Source organism: Sinocyclocheilus rhinocerous, unplaced genomic scaffold (assembly GCF_001515625.1).
Source record: "Sinocyclocheilus rhinocerous isolate Xijiao unplaced genomic scaffold, SAMN03320098_v1.1 scaffold561, whole genome shotgun sequence".
Classification (NCBI taxonomy): domain Eukaryota; kingdom Metazoa; phylum Chordata; class Actinopteri; order Cypriniformes; family Cyprinidae; genus Sinocyclocheilus; species Sinocyclocheilus rhinocerous.
The window spans coordinates 1,165,311-1,182,327 of NW_015641041.1; the positions used below are offsets into that span (position 1 = coordinate 1,165,311).

A 17,017-nucleotide genomic window follows, 5' to 3' on the forward strand; every position below is an offset into this window, starting at 1 on the left:
TTTTGCTTTTTTTTTAATGTTGAATTAAAAAAGATTAATTACTCACATCCCAGTATTATTTTATGACATTTATGTAAGAAGACAATATAAGTGAATGTAAAAAAACACAAGGCAACCAACAGCATTCAGGGAAACTCTTTCTTGTATTCCTTTAATGGGCAGTCTTCACTGAAACTCATTCAACTTCCTACAGAGAGAGAAAGATTGCAGAAAGACTAAAAACTTAAAAATATGACAACTAGCATCTGGTTATGATCGCCATTAAGGTGTTTCTCGCGTTATCTAACTGCAAATATAGCATAATTGCCTATCATCTAAAACTAAACATTAACTATAACGCGTTTAATAAAATACAACTAGGCTACTAGCCAGATTTCCGAGAGGTAAACTAATGCGTTAAAATGCCAAAAACTGCTGTAATTTCCTCAACTTTCTGGCGAGTGTGCCTGACAAGCACTGAAATGAATGGGTTTCATTACTGGAGCTATTGTTTTTTTTTTAATTTTTTTTATTTAAAACATGATTATTATTTTTTTTATTGCAGTAAACAGCAAAGATTTACTGGAACTATTGGTTGTTTGGAACCAGGGACGCGGCTCTTCTGCTCACAACGCAATTAATATTCATGAGGCATGACTATCTACTATTGGTCTTCAGTGATTCAGCGACTTTGACCGCATTAGAAACGTAAAGAAACAGACTTAATCATTTAATTTTAACGAGTCGATCTGTGAATATTTAAGGCAGATATAAAGGCAGTAGTTTCGGTGTTTGAGTTTCACTTTCGATTTGAAGAAAAATTGTAATTTCGTCTAAGGGGCGTCAGAATGGAGATCTGCAGTCTTGTAACTGAGAAAAATGAGTCAGGTACGAATTCACCTGTTTGTTGTTACCTGTTTCTTAAATTAAAACTTTTATAATACGTAGGAGAGCTGAGGTGTTTTTGACATAGGGAAATTGGTCGCGAGGGTTTTAAATCTCAGTATTTAACAGAATTTATTTGTTTCTTAGAGGATAAGAAAATTATTTTTCAACACATTTTGTCACACACCCTGCTCTCCTATTCAGTTATTTATTTTATTAAAGCCAAGATTTATCTCTCAGAGAGCTGTATGTGAGGAGGAGTATATGTGATGTTGTTCTGCTGTATTTGTGGTGTTGTGTTTGTGTGACTCAGTGCCTCTGAAGAGCATCTCAGTGCAGGTTCGGGTTCAGGATCATGTAGCCACAGTCTCCTCCACTCTGCAGTATGTGAATGAGGAAGAGCGCCCCCTGGAGGCCTTGTTCGTCTTCCCTCTGCCTGCTGATGCTGCTGTCTGCCACTTCAGTGCCAAGATCGGAGAGCAGGAGATTGTGGCAGAGGTGCAGGACAGAGAAAGCGTGAGTCCAAATAGAAATCTGCAGGACATTGATTTGTATATTCGTGCTACACATCACCATTTAACAAAACCGTATCTTGCAGGCGAGGGATCAGTATGATGATGCTGTGAGTTCGGGTCAGCAGGCGTTTCTGTTGGAAGAGAGCGCAGAGAGTCCTGATGTGTTCAGACTGAGTGTCGGGTGTCTGTCGGCGGGTCAGAACGCTGCCGTCACCATCATCTACGTCACCGAGCTCGCTGTGCAGGCCGACCACTCGCTGCGCTTCTGTCTGCCGGCTGTACTCAACCCCCGATACACACCAGCAGGTACTGCAGCAGCTGCTGACACACACTTTATTAGAGGAGAGAAGCTGATTCTAACACACTCTGTGTGTGTGTGTGTGTGTGTGTGTGTGTGTGTGTGTGTCAGGTTCAGGTGCTGGTATCGTCTCAGAGATTTCATCAGGATGTGGAGCTGTTCCCTACACGCTGACTCTCAGTGTCCATGTGAGCTCTCCAAAGCCCATCTCCAAACTAGAGTCCAACTGCTCTCTGGATCCTCTAGTGTTCCTCCACTCTGATCACACTCAGGCTACGGTACTGTGTATCTTCATGTCAGGGGTGTAGCGTCTGGGTATGCAGGGTATGCACGTGCATATGGGCCCGGGCTGATTGGGGGCCCGTCGAGGGGGACCTTTTAATTAAAACGAGCGAACGTATTCTTAATTAGTGGCCACAATAAATATGCCGTAGAACTTTTGCTTTGGAACAACTGATAGATTAATCAGACCAAAGATTGCCCATTTAATATAACCAAAATGAATTATACCTCACGTAACACCGTCTACAGAAGAGCCAGCGGCAAATTCCCGAAGGACTGCAGAACTGCGCGCATTTTCTAAAACTATGCACATGTGCTGCATTGCCACGGTCAAATAAAATAAAAGTTAATAATAAAAAATAAAATAAAAAACCTGTGTGAGGTTGGTATCTAGCTAGTTGAAAAGACTGTATCACATCTAGCTTCAGCGACACCTGGACAGTTTTAATTCTCTTTCTTACATTTGAATTCTCTTTTATCAAAACACCATTGTAAGTAGAAATTCTTTCCATTGAGTATACACGAAGCCTTAAAAAACAACAAGGACATTGTGGATGAATTTGCCGAAAGAAAGCCCCAGAGAATTAAATTAAATGAAAATTAATTACAACTAAACTGTGAGTAGTTTTTTGCTTTTGTTTTTTCCTCTTTTTGCGTTTTGGGCCGTTGTGCCAAGAGTGTGTTTGCATTAAGTAGCCAAATCTAGTAAATATGGCAGCGTTTAGTGCTATAATATTTTTAGAAAAAAAGTCAAAATTATGAGATTAAAGTTGTGTTATATTGCGTGAATAAAGTTAATTCATAACCTACTAAAAAAAAAGTCTGTGGCGGTTAACTGACTGATTTATGAAAATAATAAAACAATGTTGGCAAAGTTAACAACAAGGACATTGTGGATGAATTTGCCGAAAGAAAGCCCCAGAGAATTAAATTAAATGAAAATTAATTACAACTAAACTGTGAGTAGTTTTTTGCTTTTGTTTTTTCCTCTTTTTGCGTTTTGGGCCGTTGTGCCAAGAGTGTGTTTGCATTAAGTAGCCAAATCTAGTAAATATGGCAGCGTTTAGTGCTATAATATTTTTAGAAAAAAAGTCAAAATTATGAGATTAAAGTTGTGTTATATTGCGTGAATAAAGTTAATTCATAACCTACTAAAAAAAAAGTCTGTGGCGGTTAACTGACTGATTTATGAAAATAATAAAACAATGTTGGCAAAGTTATATTTTGGCGTTTCTGAGGTAAATGTTATGTTACGATTGTAATAACTATTATTGACAATTTTCGAAACACTGATTGATCGATTACACGAGGCATTCATTTTTATGAAGTTGTTATGATTTTTTAAAACATGTCTTCTGATATACATTCATGTTTATTTCTTGCTGTAGAAAAGAGGAAAAGATGATTGATTCATATGCCGCTTGAACTCAGGCAAATAAGTTTTCTCACGCCACATTAAAGAGTGGAAAAACAAATTTTTTGTTTGTATTTCGTGATAAAATTGACAGAACTTAAAGGCTACGATTTGTGTTATATTAAAATCAAAACATGCTTATTGCGATTATTAGGTGGCTGCTACAAATAATGAAAGTTAAATATTATTACCAAGCATTTATACCGTCAATAAAACAGCTTGTGAATAGTCATGTAATGTTATTTACCTCAGAAAAGACAACATAAGGAGTGTTGGAGCCCACATGAACCTATAACGTTTGGGGGCCCGTACAAATGTTTTTGCATATGGGCCCGGGGCCGACTTGCTACGCCAATGCTTCATGTGTTTATCTGGATGTGTGAGCAGAGCAGTTTTAAGCATGTGTTGTTTATGTGTGCAGGTGAATCTGAGTCCTGGTCACATGTTTGATAAGGACTTTGAGCTGTTTGTGTTCTATCAGGATACCCATCAGCCCTCTGCTATAGTGGAGGCAGGAGTGACCACTGCCCCGCCAGGTAAGACCTGCAGCTCACTGGCATTATGGGATTGAGTGACCAAGCTTTCACCGACTCTTTCTCAATTTTTTCAGGCTCTCTGATGAGGGACCCAGTGGTCATGATGAGTTTGTACCCAGAGTTCCCGGAGGAAGTGATGTCATCACTGGCAACTCAAGGCGAGTTTGTTTTTGTGATTGACAGATCAGGCAGTATGGGAGACATGATGCATCATGGGAAAGGAGCACAGATGCGCATTGAAAGTGCAAAGGTAAGATTTAAGATTCAAAACAGCATTTATTTAAATGTTTTGAGATGAGACACATTTAAAGTCATCATGAAACTTGGTTCACAACCAATTTTACTTCTATTTTGTGACATTTCTGAGGAAAACAGGACTTTAATGAGGAAGAATACTGTAGTCTGGGTCTGTATTTTATCCATCTACATTTCATATCAGACTCCAGTCAAGTGGTTGGTGGGTGACATAATAAGTTAATATGTTTTGATAAAAGATGAAAGACAAACCATATTTTCTTTGTGCACAATAAAACCAGGAATGCGCATTAGGAAAGTAAATACAATAGTTATACTGCATCTTGTATGCTGTAGTAAATTCTGGAGTTTTGTTCTCATGTTCACTTTCTATCCATGTCTCTCTATAGGACACTGTGTGTTTCTGTGTGTCTTTGCAGTCAGAGTGTCGTGTACAATCAGAAAACAATGGATCAGGCTCTGAAGAAAGTGAAGGAAATGCAAGCAGACATGGGCGTAGAAACACTGACAGCAACACTGCTTCAGACCAACTCACCTCTAAAACACCTTTTAAATTATCAAACTAGAAAAAAAAGCCTATTGTTGCCAACAGTAATTTTCACTATAGAATTATAATCAGTACAAGTAACACAAAATGGCTAAATTCATGCTGTAATATCATAATAATATGGAAGCATAATATAATAGGACCATACCTGTGATTTATTTTATCTGAATCAAGTTGACCAATATTGTTTTATATAATTGAACACTCATTGTTTTATAGTTTAAGTATTATTTATTACTAATTTATGCCCCATTCAACCTCTCCCCTCTATGTAATGAGGACTTACAACCCCAATTCCAGAAAAGTTGCCATGTTTTGTAAAATCCAATAAAATCAAGAATCTGATTTCCAATGTTTTACTGGCCAACTAAAATGCATTTTGTAAATATAATTTTTTTTATTTTGATGGCTGTGACACACTCCAGAAAAGTGAAAATTAATAAAAGTGAAAAGATTATAGAATATCCATGTTAAACTGTTTTGAAACAGTCCACAATAAGCAGGTGAATTTGTAATAGGTTAGGGGATTATGATTGGGTGTAAAAGGGACATCTCAGTCTTGGCCAGGAAAGCTGGATCATGGCTCATTACTTTGTGCCAAATTTCATGACAAAATTGTCAGAAAATCTAAAATCACATTTCTAAGTACAAAATTGCAAAGAATTTGGTATTTCACCACCTACCATGCATAATATTGTGAAAAGTTTGAGGGAATCCAGAGAAATCTCAGCATGCCTAAGGCAAGGCAGGACACCTCAGATGAATGTGCATGACCTTTGAGCCCTCAGATGGCATTGCATGAAAAACGTCATGCTGCTGTGTGAAATATAGCCACATGGGCTTGGGGGTACTACGGAAAACCGTTGTCACTTCACACAGTCTGCCGCTGCTTCAAGAAATGCAACTTGAATCTCTATTTACACAAGGAGAAATCTATACATCAATTCTAGGCAGAGACGCCAACGAGTTCTCTGGATCCGAACTCATCTCATATGGTCCAAAAGACAGTGGAAATGTGTGCTGTGGTCAGATGTGTCCACATTTTAACTTGTTTTGGGGAAAACAAACATCAAATTTTCAGTGGCAAAGACAAAAGGGACCATCCAGACTTTCATCAGCGACAAGTGCAAAAGCAGACGTCTGTCATGGTATGGGGGTTTATTAGTGCAAACGGCATGGGTGACTTGCATATATTGGGATTGTACAGACACATACTGCCATCAAGATGACATCTTATTAGATCAAGACAATACCAGGTCTCATTCTGCATGTGCTACAACAGCGTGGTTTTGTAGTCACAGAGTGAATGTGCTTTACTGGCCTGCCTGCAGTCCAAATCTGTTTCCTATTGAAAATGTACTGCCCATCATGATAAGGAGAATCAGAGAACGATGACTACAGATGAGCAACTGAAGTCTTGTATCATGTGAGATTGGGGGGAAATTTTGCTTGCAAAACTTAAAAAATTAGCATTCCTTAATTTCCAGATGACTGTGGTAAACATGCCTCTGTCTCAACTTTTTTTGGAGTGAGTTGCAGCCATCAAAATCAAAATCTGTTCATATTTACAAAATACAATGAAGTTAGCCCGTGAAATCATTGGAAATCTGTTCTTTGTACTTTTGACAATTAAATAAAGGTTAAAGAGAATGAACAAATCACATATTCGTGATTTTATGGCATTTTGCCAAACGTCACAGCTTTTTTGGAACTGGGGTTGTAATTCTTTAAACCTTTTTATGTGTAAAATGAATAGTTGCCCATATATTTGACTGCATATTGTGATACCTAAACTGATTATCAATTTAGTGCATTGTTTTTAGACAGAATAATATAGCTTTTTAAGATCAGCCATTTAGTGGTTTTCAGCTGTAAGATAATAATAATTATTGGCTTATTTATACAGAATATCTGTGCTTCCCTATCTGAGTTACTTAGTGTCAAATAAGTAATGCTTTATTTATTTAGTTTATTTACTGAGAGATATAATGGAAAAGTGCTCCCTTCCTACTCATAGCTGTTGCATCATCTCTCCAAAAATAGTTTAATGAGTTATTTTTATAGTATGTAACACAATATAGTAGTGCATTACTTTTATCCTCAACACATTGTATCAAATGTTAGTTTTTTGTTAAATAAAATATATTCTATTTTTCAGTTGCAGTTGAATCAGCTGTTTGCTTTTCTAAGCCAATAATAATTCAACAAATTTCCTCCATGTTTCTGCAGGTTGTCCATCCACCGGCTGGCGGCTCGGACCCTGATCCGTTCTCTGGAGCTGGAGGAGAGGTCAGGTGCTGCAGATGTTGAGGGCATCAGGAGCAGGATGGTGGAGCTCAGTGTTCAGGCAGGAGTGAGCAGTGTTCATACAGCCTTCATTGCTGTTAATAAAGACAGCAGACAGACTGTGAAAGGACCCCTGCAGCAGAGAAGAGTGCCGACACGCGGTTAGTGCTCTCATTGTATGTGTGTGTGTGTGTGTGTGTGTGTGTGTGTATAAATCGCTTTTACTGTCATTTGACTGATTTAATGTATCATATTAAGATATGAAATCAAATGTTTTTCAGATTTGTCTTTAGTAATTGCCATGATGCAAGCAAATTGTGGTAAGACAATAATCTGTTATTTAAGCATAAAGATTTTTGCTCATCACCCTGTTTTCACCTGCATTCCATCAGCTTATTGAAGTGTACGTGTGATATGTGACAGGAAAGCGTCCCTGTGGCAAATTTAAGCACATTCAGCCACAGTGAGTGTTTTGCAGTAGGAGAGAAGGAAATATATCTCAGACTTCCAACTCTTTTTTTTTTTGACCCAAGAAATTATAAAAATATGTTCTCATTTCGTGCTGCCATAGGACAATTGGTACAGTCATAGAAATTTTAGATTGTTTTTTTCACAGGAAAAATAAACATTTAAATATGTTATTTTAATTATCAAAGATGAGTTTTAATGGATAAAATTAGTGACTGCAGAGGGACTTTAATAAAGTCTTGTAAATGTGGTTTACTTGAATTGCTGGGTTATTGATTTGCATGTAAACCTGTAAACCATGTTTTTTTTCTCAGTAAAATGATGGTAGTTGTCAGCGTATTAGTGTGCATGTAAATGTGCTCATTGTGTGTATAAATCGCTTTTACTGTCACTTGACTATTTGATGTGTTCACCTCATTAAGATGTGAAATCAAATGTTTTCAGATTTGCTTCTAGGAAGTCTGATGGTACTATGTGTTAAGACAAACAACAGTCTGTTACTTGTATGTAATGATACACACTACCAGTCGATTAAACTAGAAATTCAGACACACTTTGTTTGTCATAATTTAAGTTTTGTAAACAAATAATATATAATATAATTTTGTGTGTGTTATTTTTTCTTCAGCTGAACTAGGAACCCACGCGTCACAATATTCTGCATGTAAGCGAACAAAGTCTTAAAAAACTTTTCTTGTTTGCTTGCTTGTTTTGCTTATTTACATATATATTTCTTTGTGTTTGTTCTCTTTTGTTATTCCTCAATGTCTGAATGTTTTGACAGGCTTTGCAGATGAACAATCGTTTCGATGCTCAAAAAAGAAGACCCTGAGAACGTTCACAGAGCGAGCTTTCTTAAAAATGTCTAATTGGGTACCAGAAGGTAAGTGAACCAGACATATTCAGATGTACAGAATAAATCACTGAAAGGCCTTTTCACATGACTTGAGTTTGAAAACAAGTAGGGAGACAGGCTTAAACTCATTTTGAATGGTCATTTACACTACTGCAGGTTTTGAGATACTGTACACATACACACACACACACACACACACACATATATATATATATATGTAAACTACATATATCATTTTTAAATATGTTTTTAAAATAGTGAAGGAAAAGCAGACAAGTAACAACTCAAATAAACATTCACAGTCATAATGTGTTCATATCTGTGGAAATTTTCTGTCTTTTGTTAATGTTAATCTTTGTTCTGAAAAAACATAGTTTTCATTTTAGAGATCTTTTCTTTTTTTTCCGTGACTGCACCCGGACAGAAGAACAGATTCATGACAAGTTACACAATGAATATGCAGCGTCACTAAAGCTTACTAAAACACAAATGCAGCATCTCCTCATGGTTAATGATCATTGTTGTCATTTGCAGAGATCCAGAATTTCTTCCGCCGTGGTTCTGCGACTGCGACCTCCCCATCTGATCAGACAGACTCTGAAAGCAAGAATGATGGTACACACACACACACACACACACACACAAGATGTACACAATGGGTATGTTTGGAAAGTACTAGCTTACTTACTGAACACTGTGCAGTGTAAAACTTGTTTGTGTGTGTGTGTGTTCAGCTGCTCCTGAGCCCCAAAAGGACCCGTTACTGCAGCTGGTTTCTCTCCAAAAGGCGTCAGGCTGCTGGGATCTGGACGCCACACTGGCTGATGTGTTTGGGAAGACGGAGGATGAGCTGACCAATCAGAAACCAGCACAGGTGAGAGTTGTGATGAAATAATAAGACAGTGATGATTGTGTGCAGTGTCCAGTAACAAATGCAGTGGATGATGGTTTGTACACAGGTGGATGGGTCAGTATGGGCCACTCTCCTGGCTCTGATCTGGTTATACGGCTGTAAAATAGAGCAGCAGGTGGAGTGGCAGTTTGTGGCCATGAAGGCAGCGTCATGGATCGGCTCTCAGAAAGGTGAGATCTCCATTCCAGACCACATTATCTGCAGATGACGCGGTTATTTTTACAACAGTTGCAGAAACACAGCGAGCGGCAAAATACATTGATACTTTTGCTAAAACGCAGCAGAAAACAACAATGCTGCAAATATATCTGATCGTTCAAACCAGGTTTGCGACATGACAATTTTTTGCATCTACATTTAGCAGTAATCAGCATGTTAAGAGCATTTTAAAATAAACATAATTGATATAATTGGGAAAATTATTTGTAGATGGCAAGGAAAGACAGCAAACTTGTTAACTTTGTTTTGATTATCATGTACATTGTTTGTTTGTGTTTAGTAGATACTTATTTTAAGCAAAAATGGTTCAAGAGGAAAACTCTGAACCCCGTACAGTATCTTTTCTGTCACATGGCCTTTTGCTGTACATATCTAAATGTTAAAATAATAATAGCTTGATAAATCATCTGATCTTACCTTTTAATATTCATATCTAATTGTGGTCAACTGATGAAATATTTTATTTATTAATTAATTTAATTAATTATTTTTTCATAGAAAAATCCTCAGATGTCACTGCTCTTTTGCTCTGAGAACCCAATATTCCTATATATATATATAAAAAAACATTCTGGACCTTTTAGTCACTCTTTTTTAACAAATATAAAGGTTTTTATTTATTGTGATTCTGTCATCAGAAAATTGTGTTTTGTCATTTAGGTCCATCCTAACCACATCATCCTAACCGTGAGCATAAAAGTAAGTGGTACCATGTGACAGTGATGTATGTGTGAATTAAATAATGTGCAATAAAACTCTTGGAAAAACAATTTTTACCTTGTCTTCATTTATTATCATTACTGTTCAAATTCACATATTTGAGATGTGGAAATTACATTGTGTTTGATATATTAGTGGATTTCTGAAAAAAAAAAATACAGAGTATTTTGTACATTTGTACAACAAATTGTACATTGATGGACATTGTTAAAAACATATATCTACTCAGAGTGAAAAGTGTATTAAGCGTGTATTTACTAAATTTTGTGAATATGAAATTTGGCAAGTATCAGTAAAAGACTGACATTAAAAGAATTACTATATAAAGTTATAAAAAACAAACATTTTAAACAAAGAAACATGCACAAGCAAATGGTCAGTAATAACATAACAGTAATACACAAGGCTTTACAAAATAAGTTAAATAAATGAAAATAAGTCTCTTCCAAAAGATAGGTAGTGTAGAATCGTTTTGACTGTAGCGTAAAGAGCTGTTTGTCTGAGTGTTTCTATTTGATTTTGTATCAGTTCACGTGATCACCCGGTAGGGGGCGGTAATGCAACAGGCGCTCCGCGATCACCGAGCGAAGAACAAGAATCAAAACTGCACTTAGAAGGGTCTTTGACATCACCTGCTTTCGCGTGAGTGATTGAAATGATAATTTACAGTTATTAATCAGTCGTTTTTTAATTGAAATCCAGAGCAGAGTGTTTAAATGGCATCAGGAAGCGCGCTGATCTTTGATGAGGAGATGAGCCGTTATAAACTCCTCTGGACAGAGTAAGTCACCTCATCACTTACTGGTCGCCTCTTACAAAAGTCTCATGCTATTATGCTATTGTTTTAGACATGATATTATGATAGTACCACAGCAGTTTTTATGTTTTTCATATCTGTGAATTTGTTTCAACCGTCTGTTAGTTTCATATTTTGTTATTCATTATAATTAAATGCCATTTCAAGATATTTTCGGTTCGTTTTAAAAATCGATTTCTGAAATGTGTTAAGATATGTGAAACTGACATCCATACACAATTAAATCCAAATGACAAATATTTGGTTTGCATTTTGTACTAGATTGCAATCAGATGTCAGGAATGAGCATTTTCAATACTAAAAACATAACTATTGGTTTCAAACATTAATTTTATTAGTGAGAAACAGGGTTATTATAGTTAACTAAATCTTAAACTGAAACCATAAAAAAACGTTACTTGAAATAAAATAAATGCTAACTGAAAAACAAGCTTATTTTATTTCAGCTAGCTGACAAAGCAACATTGCTCATTTTCATCTATTTGAACTAAAATAACTAAAAATAAACCTGAAATTAATAAAAACTAATTAAACAATAACTAATAAAATGACAAAAAACACTAAATTACTCAAATGAAAATGAAAATGGAAAATACAAAAATAAAAACAAATTCATAATATAAAAAAAAAAAACTACAATATTATCTCAATGATACTAAATTAACACAAAGTATTGTTATTATGTGTTTTTAGTAACCAAAGAGTAATAATTGCAGATTTAAAGGTGGGGTAAGTGATTTCTGGTACCCAATGTTGACATTTGAAATCACTAAAACAAACACGCCCCTACACCAAAAGGGTTTCGCCCCTATTTTGATAGCTCCACCCCACACATTCATACGCAACCCAGGCAACAAATAGTTCTGTGAAACAAAGCAAAACCAATGTTACACCGTGTCTACACCGGACGCGAGTGGCGCGGCGTGACAAAATACTATAGAACCCATTATAATCAGTGATGCTGTCTACACCATAGATATATATACATATCTATGGCCTACACTGGATGCGGCACGACACGACAAATCCCGACAGAAAATTGCTGCCGCATTCTATTAATGACATATTGACACAAATTTCAAATGATTTTCAACGGTCGCTTTGTCGCATCCAGTGTACTAGACAGACTTTAGCTGTTTGCGGCACAGACACGGTGTTACTCACTTATCGAGAAGGAACAAAGCAACCTCTGCGTCCGATCGCAGGCCTTCCGCTCCTTGAGTTCTCTCCAGCGCTGGAAAGCTGATCCGATATTTACACGGCTTCTTGCCTTAAGCTTTCTTTTGTTCCGCAGACGTTTTCCTCTTTTGTTTTTTATCCGCCATCTCTATCTTTCTGTCGCTCGGCTCGGACTGAACGCTCTCTCCTCCACATCCTGAGTAGACACGCCCCTTACTGTTGATTGGCTACAAGTTTGTTTTGCTAGTCGGCCCGAATCAGTTTTCTCAAGCGTTTTTGAAAAATCGCTTACCCCACCTTTAAGTCAATTATAAATAGGGTTGCAAAGGGGTGGAAAATTTCCGGAAACTTTCCAAAAATCCCTGGAATATTCAAAAAAAAAAAAATCCTGGAAAGTTTCCAAAATTTCTGGCATATTTCCGAAATTTACTGGAAATTTTCCACCTTTTTGCAACCCTAATTATAAAATTGTATTAGTTACTAATATCACTATCACTGATTTACTACATTTGCTTAATTTAATAATTCCATAGTTGATAGTGATAGACTGATTAAATCGGCTGATTTTTTTTTTTTTTGCTTGCTTGGCAGATTCTGTCAAAAACTCTTCCCAAAGGATCGACGTTGTCTGTTTTTTTTCACATTAATCTATTTTTTATTGCTCTGTCCAGTCCCGTCTGTGAGATCGAGGTGCCTGAGCGGTTCACCGTGTCTTATGAAGCACTAAAGACTCACGGCGTGGCAGAGCGGTGCAAACAGGTGCACACAGGTTTTCGAGTTTTGGCATGTGAACTTAAACCAGGCCCCATTTCTATTGCTATATGATTGAGTTTGGTTTCAAAATCTTTTGTGTTTACTTTAGTGAGGAATATCTGGAGGCCGTTAAACAGACTCCCAAAATGAGCGTGGAAGAGCTGATGGCGTTTTCAAAGCAGTACAACGACGTCTATTTCCATCAGGTAAGTCCAGAGCTTTGATGCTTGTTGGGTTCGGGTGACTGCAGACGTGAACGCTTCCGAACACAGTCTCTCATGTGACCGCAGAACATCTATCACTGTGCTACGCTGGCCGTGGGCGCCACACTGCAGCTGGTGGACAGCGTGATGAAGAGAGAGGTCAGGAACTGCATGGCACTGGTCAGGTGAGCACACAACTAACAGCTGCTGCTTTCGGGATTGGAAATAAATGAGCAGGGTGTCACTGAGATATCCGTCAAGAAGACCATCTGCTTAAAGGTGAAGTGTGTAATGTCTTACCCACTCGACGCTAAACAGATCTGCAATATGTTGCTTCGCTGGTTCTGTGAGTTTAAGGCAGGACTACTCTAAGTTCAGTCTGAAACTAAAACGAAACTTAAAGTAAACTAAAATGAAAGTGAAACTAAAAATAAAACATTGTTGTTGTTATTAACAATATAAATAATATATAATAATATTTACATGTAATGGTCTTCATTTAAATATTCATTTAATTATTTATTATTATTATTTACAATAATTATTAATACTAATATTAGTAATATGTAATACATCTTGAATGTAACATTTTAATTTAATAATACATTTAATTATGTATTCATATTGTTGTTATTGTTAGTATTAAAAATATTAATAATGTATACATTTAATATTTTGATTTCATACTATTTTTATTATTATTAACAATAAGTAGTTATGTTAATATTAAAAACTAATAGCATTAAATTACATTTAAACTTAGCATTAATTTAAAAATGAATGAATTATTGTTATTTTAGTATTAACAATATTAATAATGTATTAATTTAATAATACATTATTATAAGATTATTATTACTACTAGTACTAAGAATATTTAATTGTTAATATTAAATATTATTATTTAATAAAATTTACATTCAACATTTTAATTTAATAGTGAATTTAATATTCGAATGTCATTTTTTTATTAAAAAATATATTTAAATGTTTATTATTATAAGATAGATAAGAACATTTATAAAAATTTACTATTTGTAAAATAAAATATTTGTAATGAACGATTTGAATGGATTTTATTCTGTTAAAAAAACTAAATAAGTAGTCATCACTTCTGCATGTTTGTTATTGGACACTTAAATAGAAAATCAATCCATATTCATATTGGTCAGTGGACAACATAATATGTTAATCCCTATTTTTTAGTACCTCTTTTTTGTTCACTCCCCTCTTTTCTCTTTTTGTGACCTTCAGGCCTCCAGGGACACCACAGTCAGCGCTCCGCTGCGAACAGTTTCTGTGTGTTTAATAATGTGGCCATCGCTGCGCTTTATGCTAAGAAGACCTACAACCTGAACAGGTGAAGGGGTGTAACATCCTGCACTGCTGTACAACAAACACTAATTTACACCTGGAATACTCACTGAAGGAGAACTCAATATTACAGATTTTGCATAAGATCTTCCGTTTGTCATACAGATGAGTTTGAGCTTCTGGATCTTTCCAGGGTTTTGATTGTGGGCTGGGACGTCCACCATGGACAGGGTGTCCAGTACTGCTTTGAAGAGGACCCAAGGTGAGTCCATCTTCCTTCTGATGAACAAGATTGTTTACAAGCCTAGATGTCTCAATTTTCTGAAGAATCCTATGAAAAAGCCTATGAAAGATTTTATTTAATTGTATTTTATTATTTTATTTAACATTTTGTTGTATTATTTTTTAATTTTATTTTATAAATTAAAATTTAGTATTTTATCAAATGATTAAATTATTTATTTATTATTAAATTATTTCAATTAGATTTTTCCCACCTGTTTTATCATCCACTAGATAAAAACTCTAAAAAATTAAAGACATCTCCTCAATGAGCTGTGCAGATTGAGAAATTATTTATGTCCATAGCACATCCATTTTTCCTTAGTATGAGCACTCAATGTTTGTTTATTTCCTAGTGTGCTCTATTTTTCCTGGCATCGTTACGAGCACCAGACCTTCTGGCCCAATCTCCCTGAGTCAGACTACTCCAGCGTTGGGAAAGGCAAAGGATCCGGTTTTAACATGAACCTCCCCTGGAACAAGGCGAGTGAAAGCTGAATCAATGCTCAGAAACCATCAAACTCTGTCATAAATGTGTGTTTCATACCAGCAGTGCATGCCAATCAATTCAACATTTAATCACCCATTCTCACTGGTTACAATAAAAATATATTCTTTTTTAAAAGCAGATCAACTAAAATAATATTTAACAAAGATTTTCTATGCTGTGCTTGTTTCCTGCAGGTGGGCATGACGAACAGCGACTGATCTAGCTGCTTTCTTCCATGTTCTTTTACCCGCTGCGTATGAGGTACCTGTTGCACGAGAACAACCTTTAGGCCATTAGACTGTTTTCTGAGTGTCTTAGTCAAGCTAATGCACATTTCTTTTCTCTTTCAGTTTGACCCAGAGCTGGTTTTGGTCAGTGCTGGTTTTGATTCAGCCATCGGGGACCCAGAAGTAAGAGACTCTTTTTAAATCTGTGATTGTCTGAGCTCCTGACCTGAGATTTTCTATTCTGGATTCTGTTTGAAGAAACTGCTCAAAAATGAAAATTAGTGAGAATTTACTCACTCGCAGGCCATCCAAGTAGATGTAGATGAGTTTGTTTCTTCATCAGAACAGATTTGGAGAAATGTAGCATTATATGACTTGCTGAGCAATGGATTCTCTGCAGTGAATGGGTGCCGTCAGAATGAGAGTCCAAACAGCTGATAAAAACATCACAATAATCCACAAGTAATCCACACGAGTCCGGTCCATCAGTTAATGTCTAGTGAAGCGAAAAGCCGCATATAAGAAACAAATCCATCATCAAGACTTTTTAACTTTAAACCGTCGCTTCTTACCAAAATATGAATCCATAATACATAACAACGCTTACTCCAGTGAAAATGTTTCTCGTCTGGATAAGGAGAGAAATATGCTTAGATCAAGCACCATTTATTAGTGAAAACAATCCGAAACTGATCTAAACACATATTTTGGTGGATTTTGATGAGAGAGGACAACAGGATTTTTCACTGGAGGAAGCGTTAATATGAATTTTGGACTCATATTTTGACCAGAAAATGCCTTAATGATGGATTTGTTTTTTATAAACGCACAGTTTTTCGCTTCTCAAGATGTTAACTGATGGACTGGAGTGGTGTGGATTACTTGTGGATTATTGTGATGTTTTTATCAGCTGTTTGGACTCTCATTCTGACGGCACCCATTCACTGCAGAGGATCCATTGGTGAGCAAGTGATGTAATGCTACATTTCTGCAAATCTGCTTTGATGACGAAACTCATCTACATCTTGGATGGCCTGAGACTAAGTAATTTTTTCGATAAATTTAAATTTTTGGGTGAACTACTCCTTTAATCCTTGAAAGCTGCACCTGTCACAGTGTTTCCAAAAGTTTCTGCCATGTTTGATGGGCCGTATTGGTTGATCTCAGTTAACACTGCTGTCTGTTCTGGTTCAGGGTGAAATGTGTGCTCTTCCTGAGATCTTTGCCCACCTCACCCAACTGCTAATGCCTTTGGCTGCAGGCAAAATGTGCGTCGTCCTGGAGGTCAGTTATCATTATCACTTAAAATCTTTTTTTTTGTGACCTTAGAATGCCTTAATGTACTCTTACATGAATAAATTAATTATTATTTTTTGTTTGTGCAGTTTTGGAAAGCTGATGGAAACCTCTGGAACGTTGAACGACCTGCGTTTTGATGTTCAGTTATGGAAAATAGTCACTTTTTTGTATTTTGTAAATTTTGTATGGCATTAAAAATGAACCTGTTACAGGTTGTTTGACCTTGTTGCTTGTATAAGGTTTGTTTAGTTAGAAGTGAGCTAAATCTGACAAAACCTCC

The 17,017-nt window shown here is 36.2% G+C and overlaps 2 protein-coding genes across 2 annotated transcripts; both read left to right on the plus strand.

Annotated features, from left to right (window-relative positions):
- The first annotated feature begins 827 nt into the window (after positions 1-827).
- LOC107754375 (von Willebrand factor A domain-containing protein 5A-like) lies at positions 828-9,442 on the plus strand. Its single transcript, XM_016570790.1, has 14 exons — positions 828-867; positions 1,166-1,380; positions 1,463-1,685; positions 1,789-1,955; positions 3,795-3,909; positions 3,984-4,159; positions 4,588-4,643; positions 6,941-7,158; positions 7,279-7,317; positions 8,094-8,129; positions 8,250-8,348; positions 8,856-8,936; positions 9,056-9,195; positions 9,281-9,442. Exons 1-14 carry the CDS (start codon positions 828-830, stop codon positions 9,440-9,442), a joined length of 1,767 nt encoding a protein of 588 aa, XP_016426276.1.
- Positions 9,443-10,796: 1,354 nt separating this feature from the next.
- LOC107754350 (histone deacetylase 10-like) lies at positions 10,797-16,991 on the plus strand. The gene is given in 13 exon segments (XM_016570767.1): positions 10,797-10,954; positions 12,841-12,946; positions 13,000-13,128; positions 13,213-13,310; positions 13,390-13,396; positions 14,388-14,485; positions 14,633-14,701; positions 15,078-15,204; positions 15,406-15,426; positions 15,428-15,472; positions 15,562-15,621; positions 16,633-16,722; positions 16,824-16,991. Coding segments are annotated over 13 exon segments (966 nt in total). The 5' UTR covers positions 10,797-10,889; the 3' UTR covers positions 16,875-16,991.
- Positions 16,992-17,017: the final 26 nt, after the last annotated feature.

What these genes read in the sequence shown, in the direction of transcription:
- LOC107754375 (XM_016570790.1), top strand. Translation starts at nt 828, where the DNA reads ATGGAGATCTGCAGTCTTGTAACTGAGAAAAATGAGTCAG. An exon ending in CTCTGAAAGCAAGAATGATG is followed by an intron (nt 8,937 to 9,055) that starts GTACACACACAC and finishes GTGTGTGTTCAG; the next exon opens with CTGCTCCTGAGCCCCAAAAG. An exon ending in CCAATCAGAAACCAGCACAG is followed by an intron (nt 9,196 to 9,280) that starts GTGAGAGTTGTG and finishes GTTTGTACACAG; the next exon opens with GTGGATGGGTCAGTATGGGC.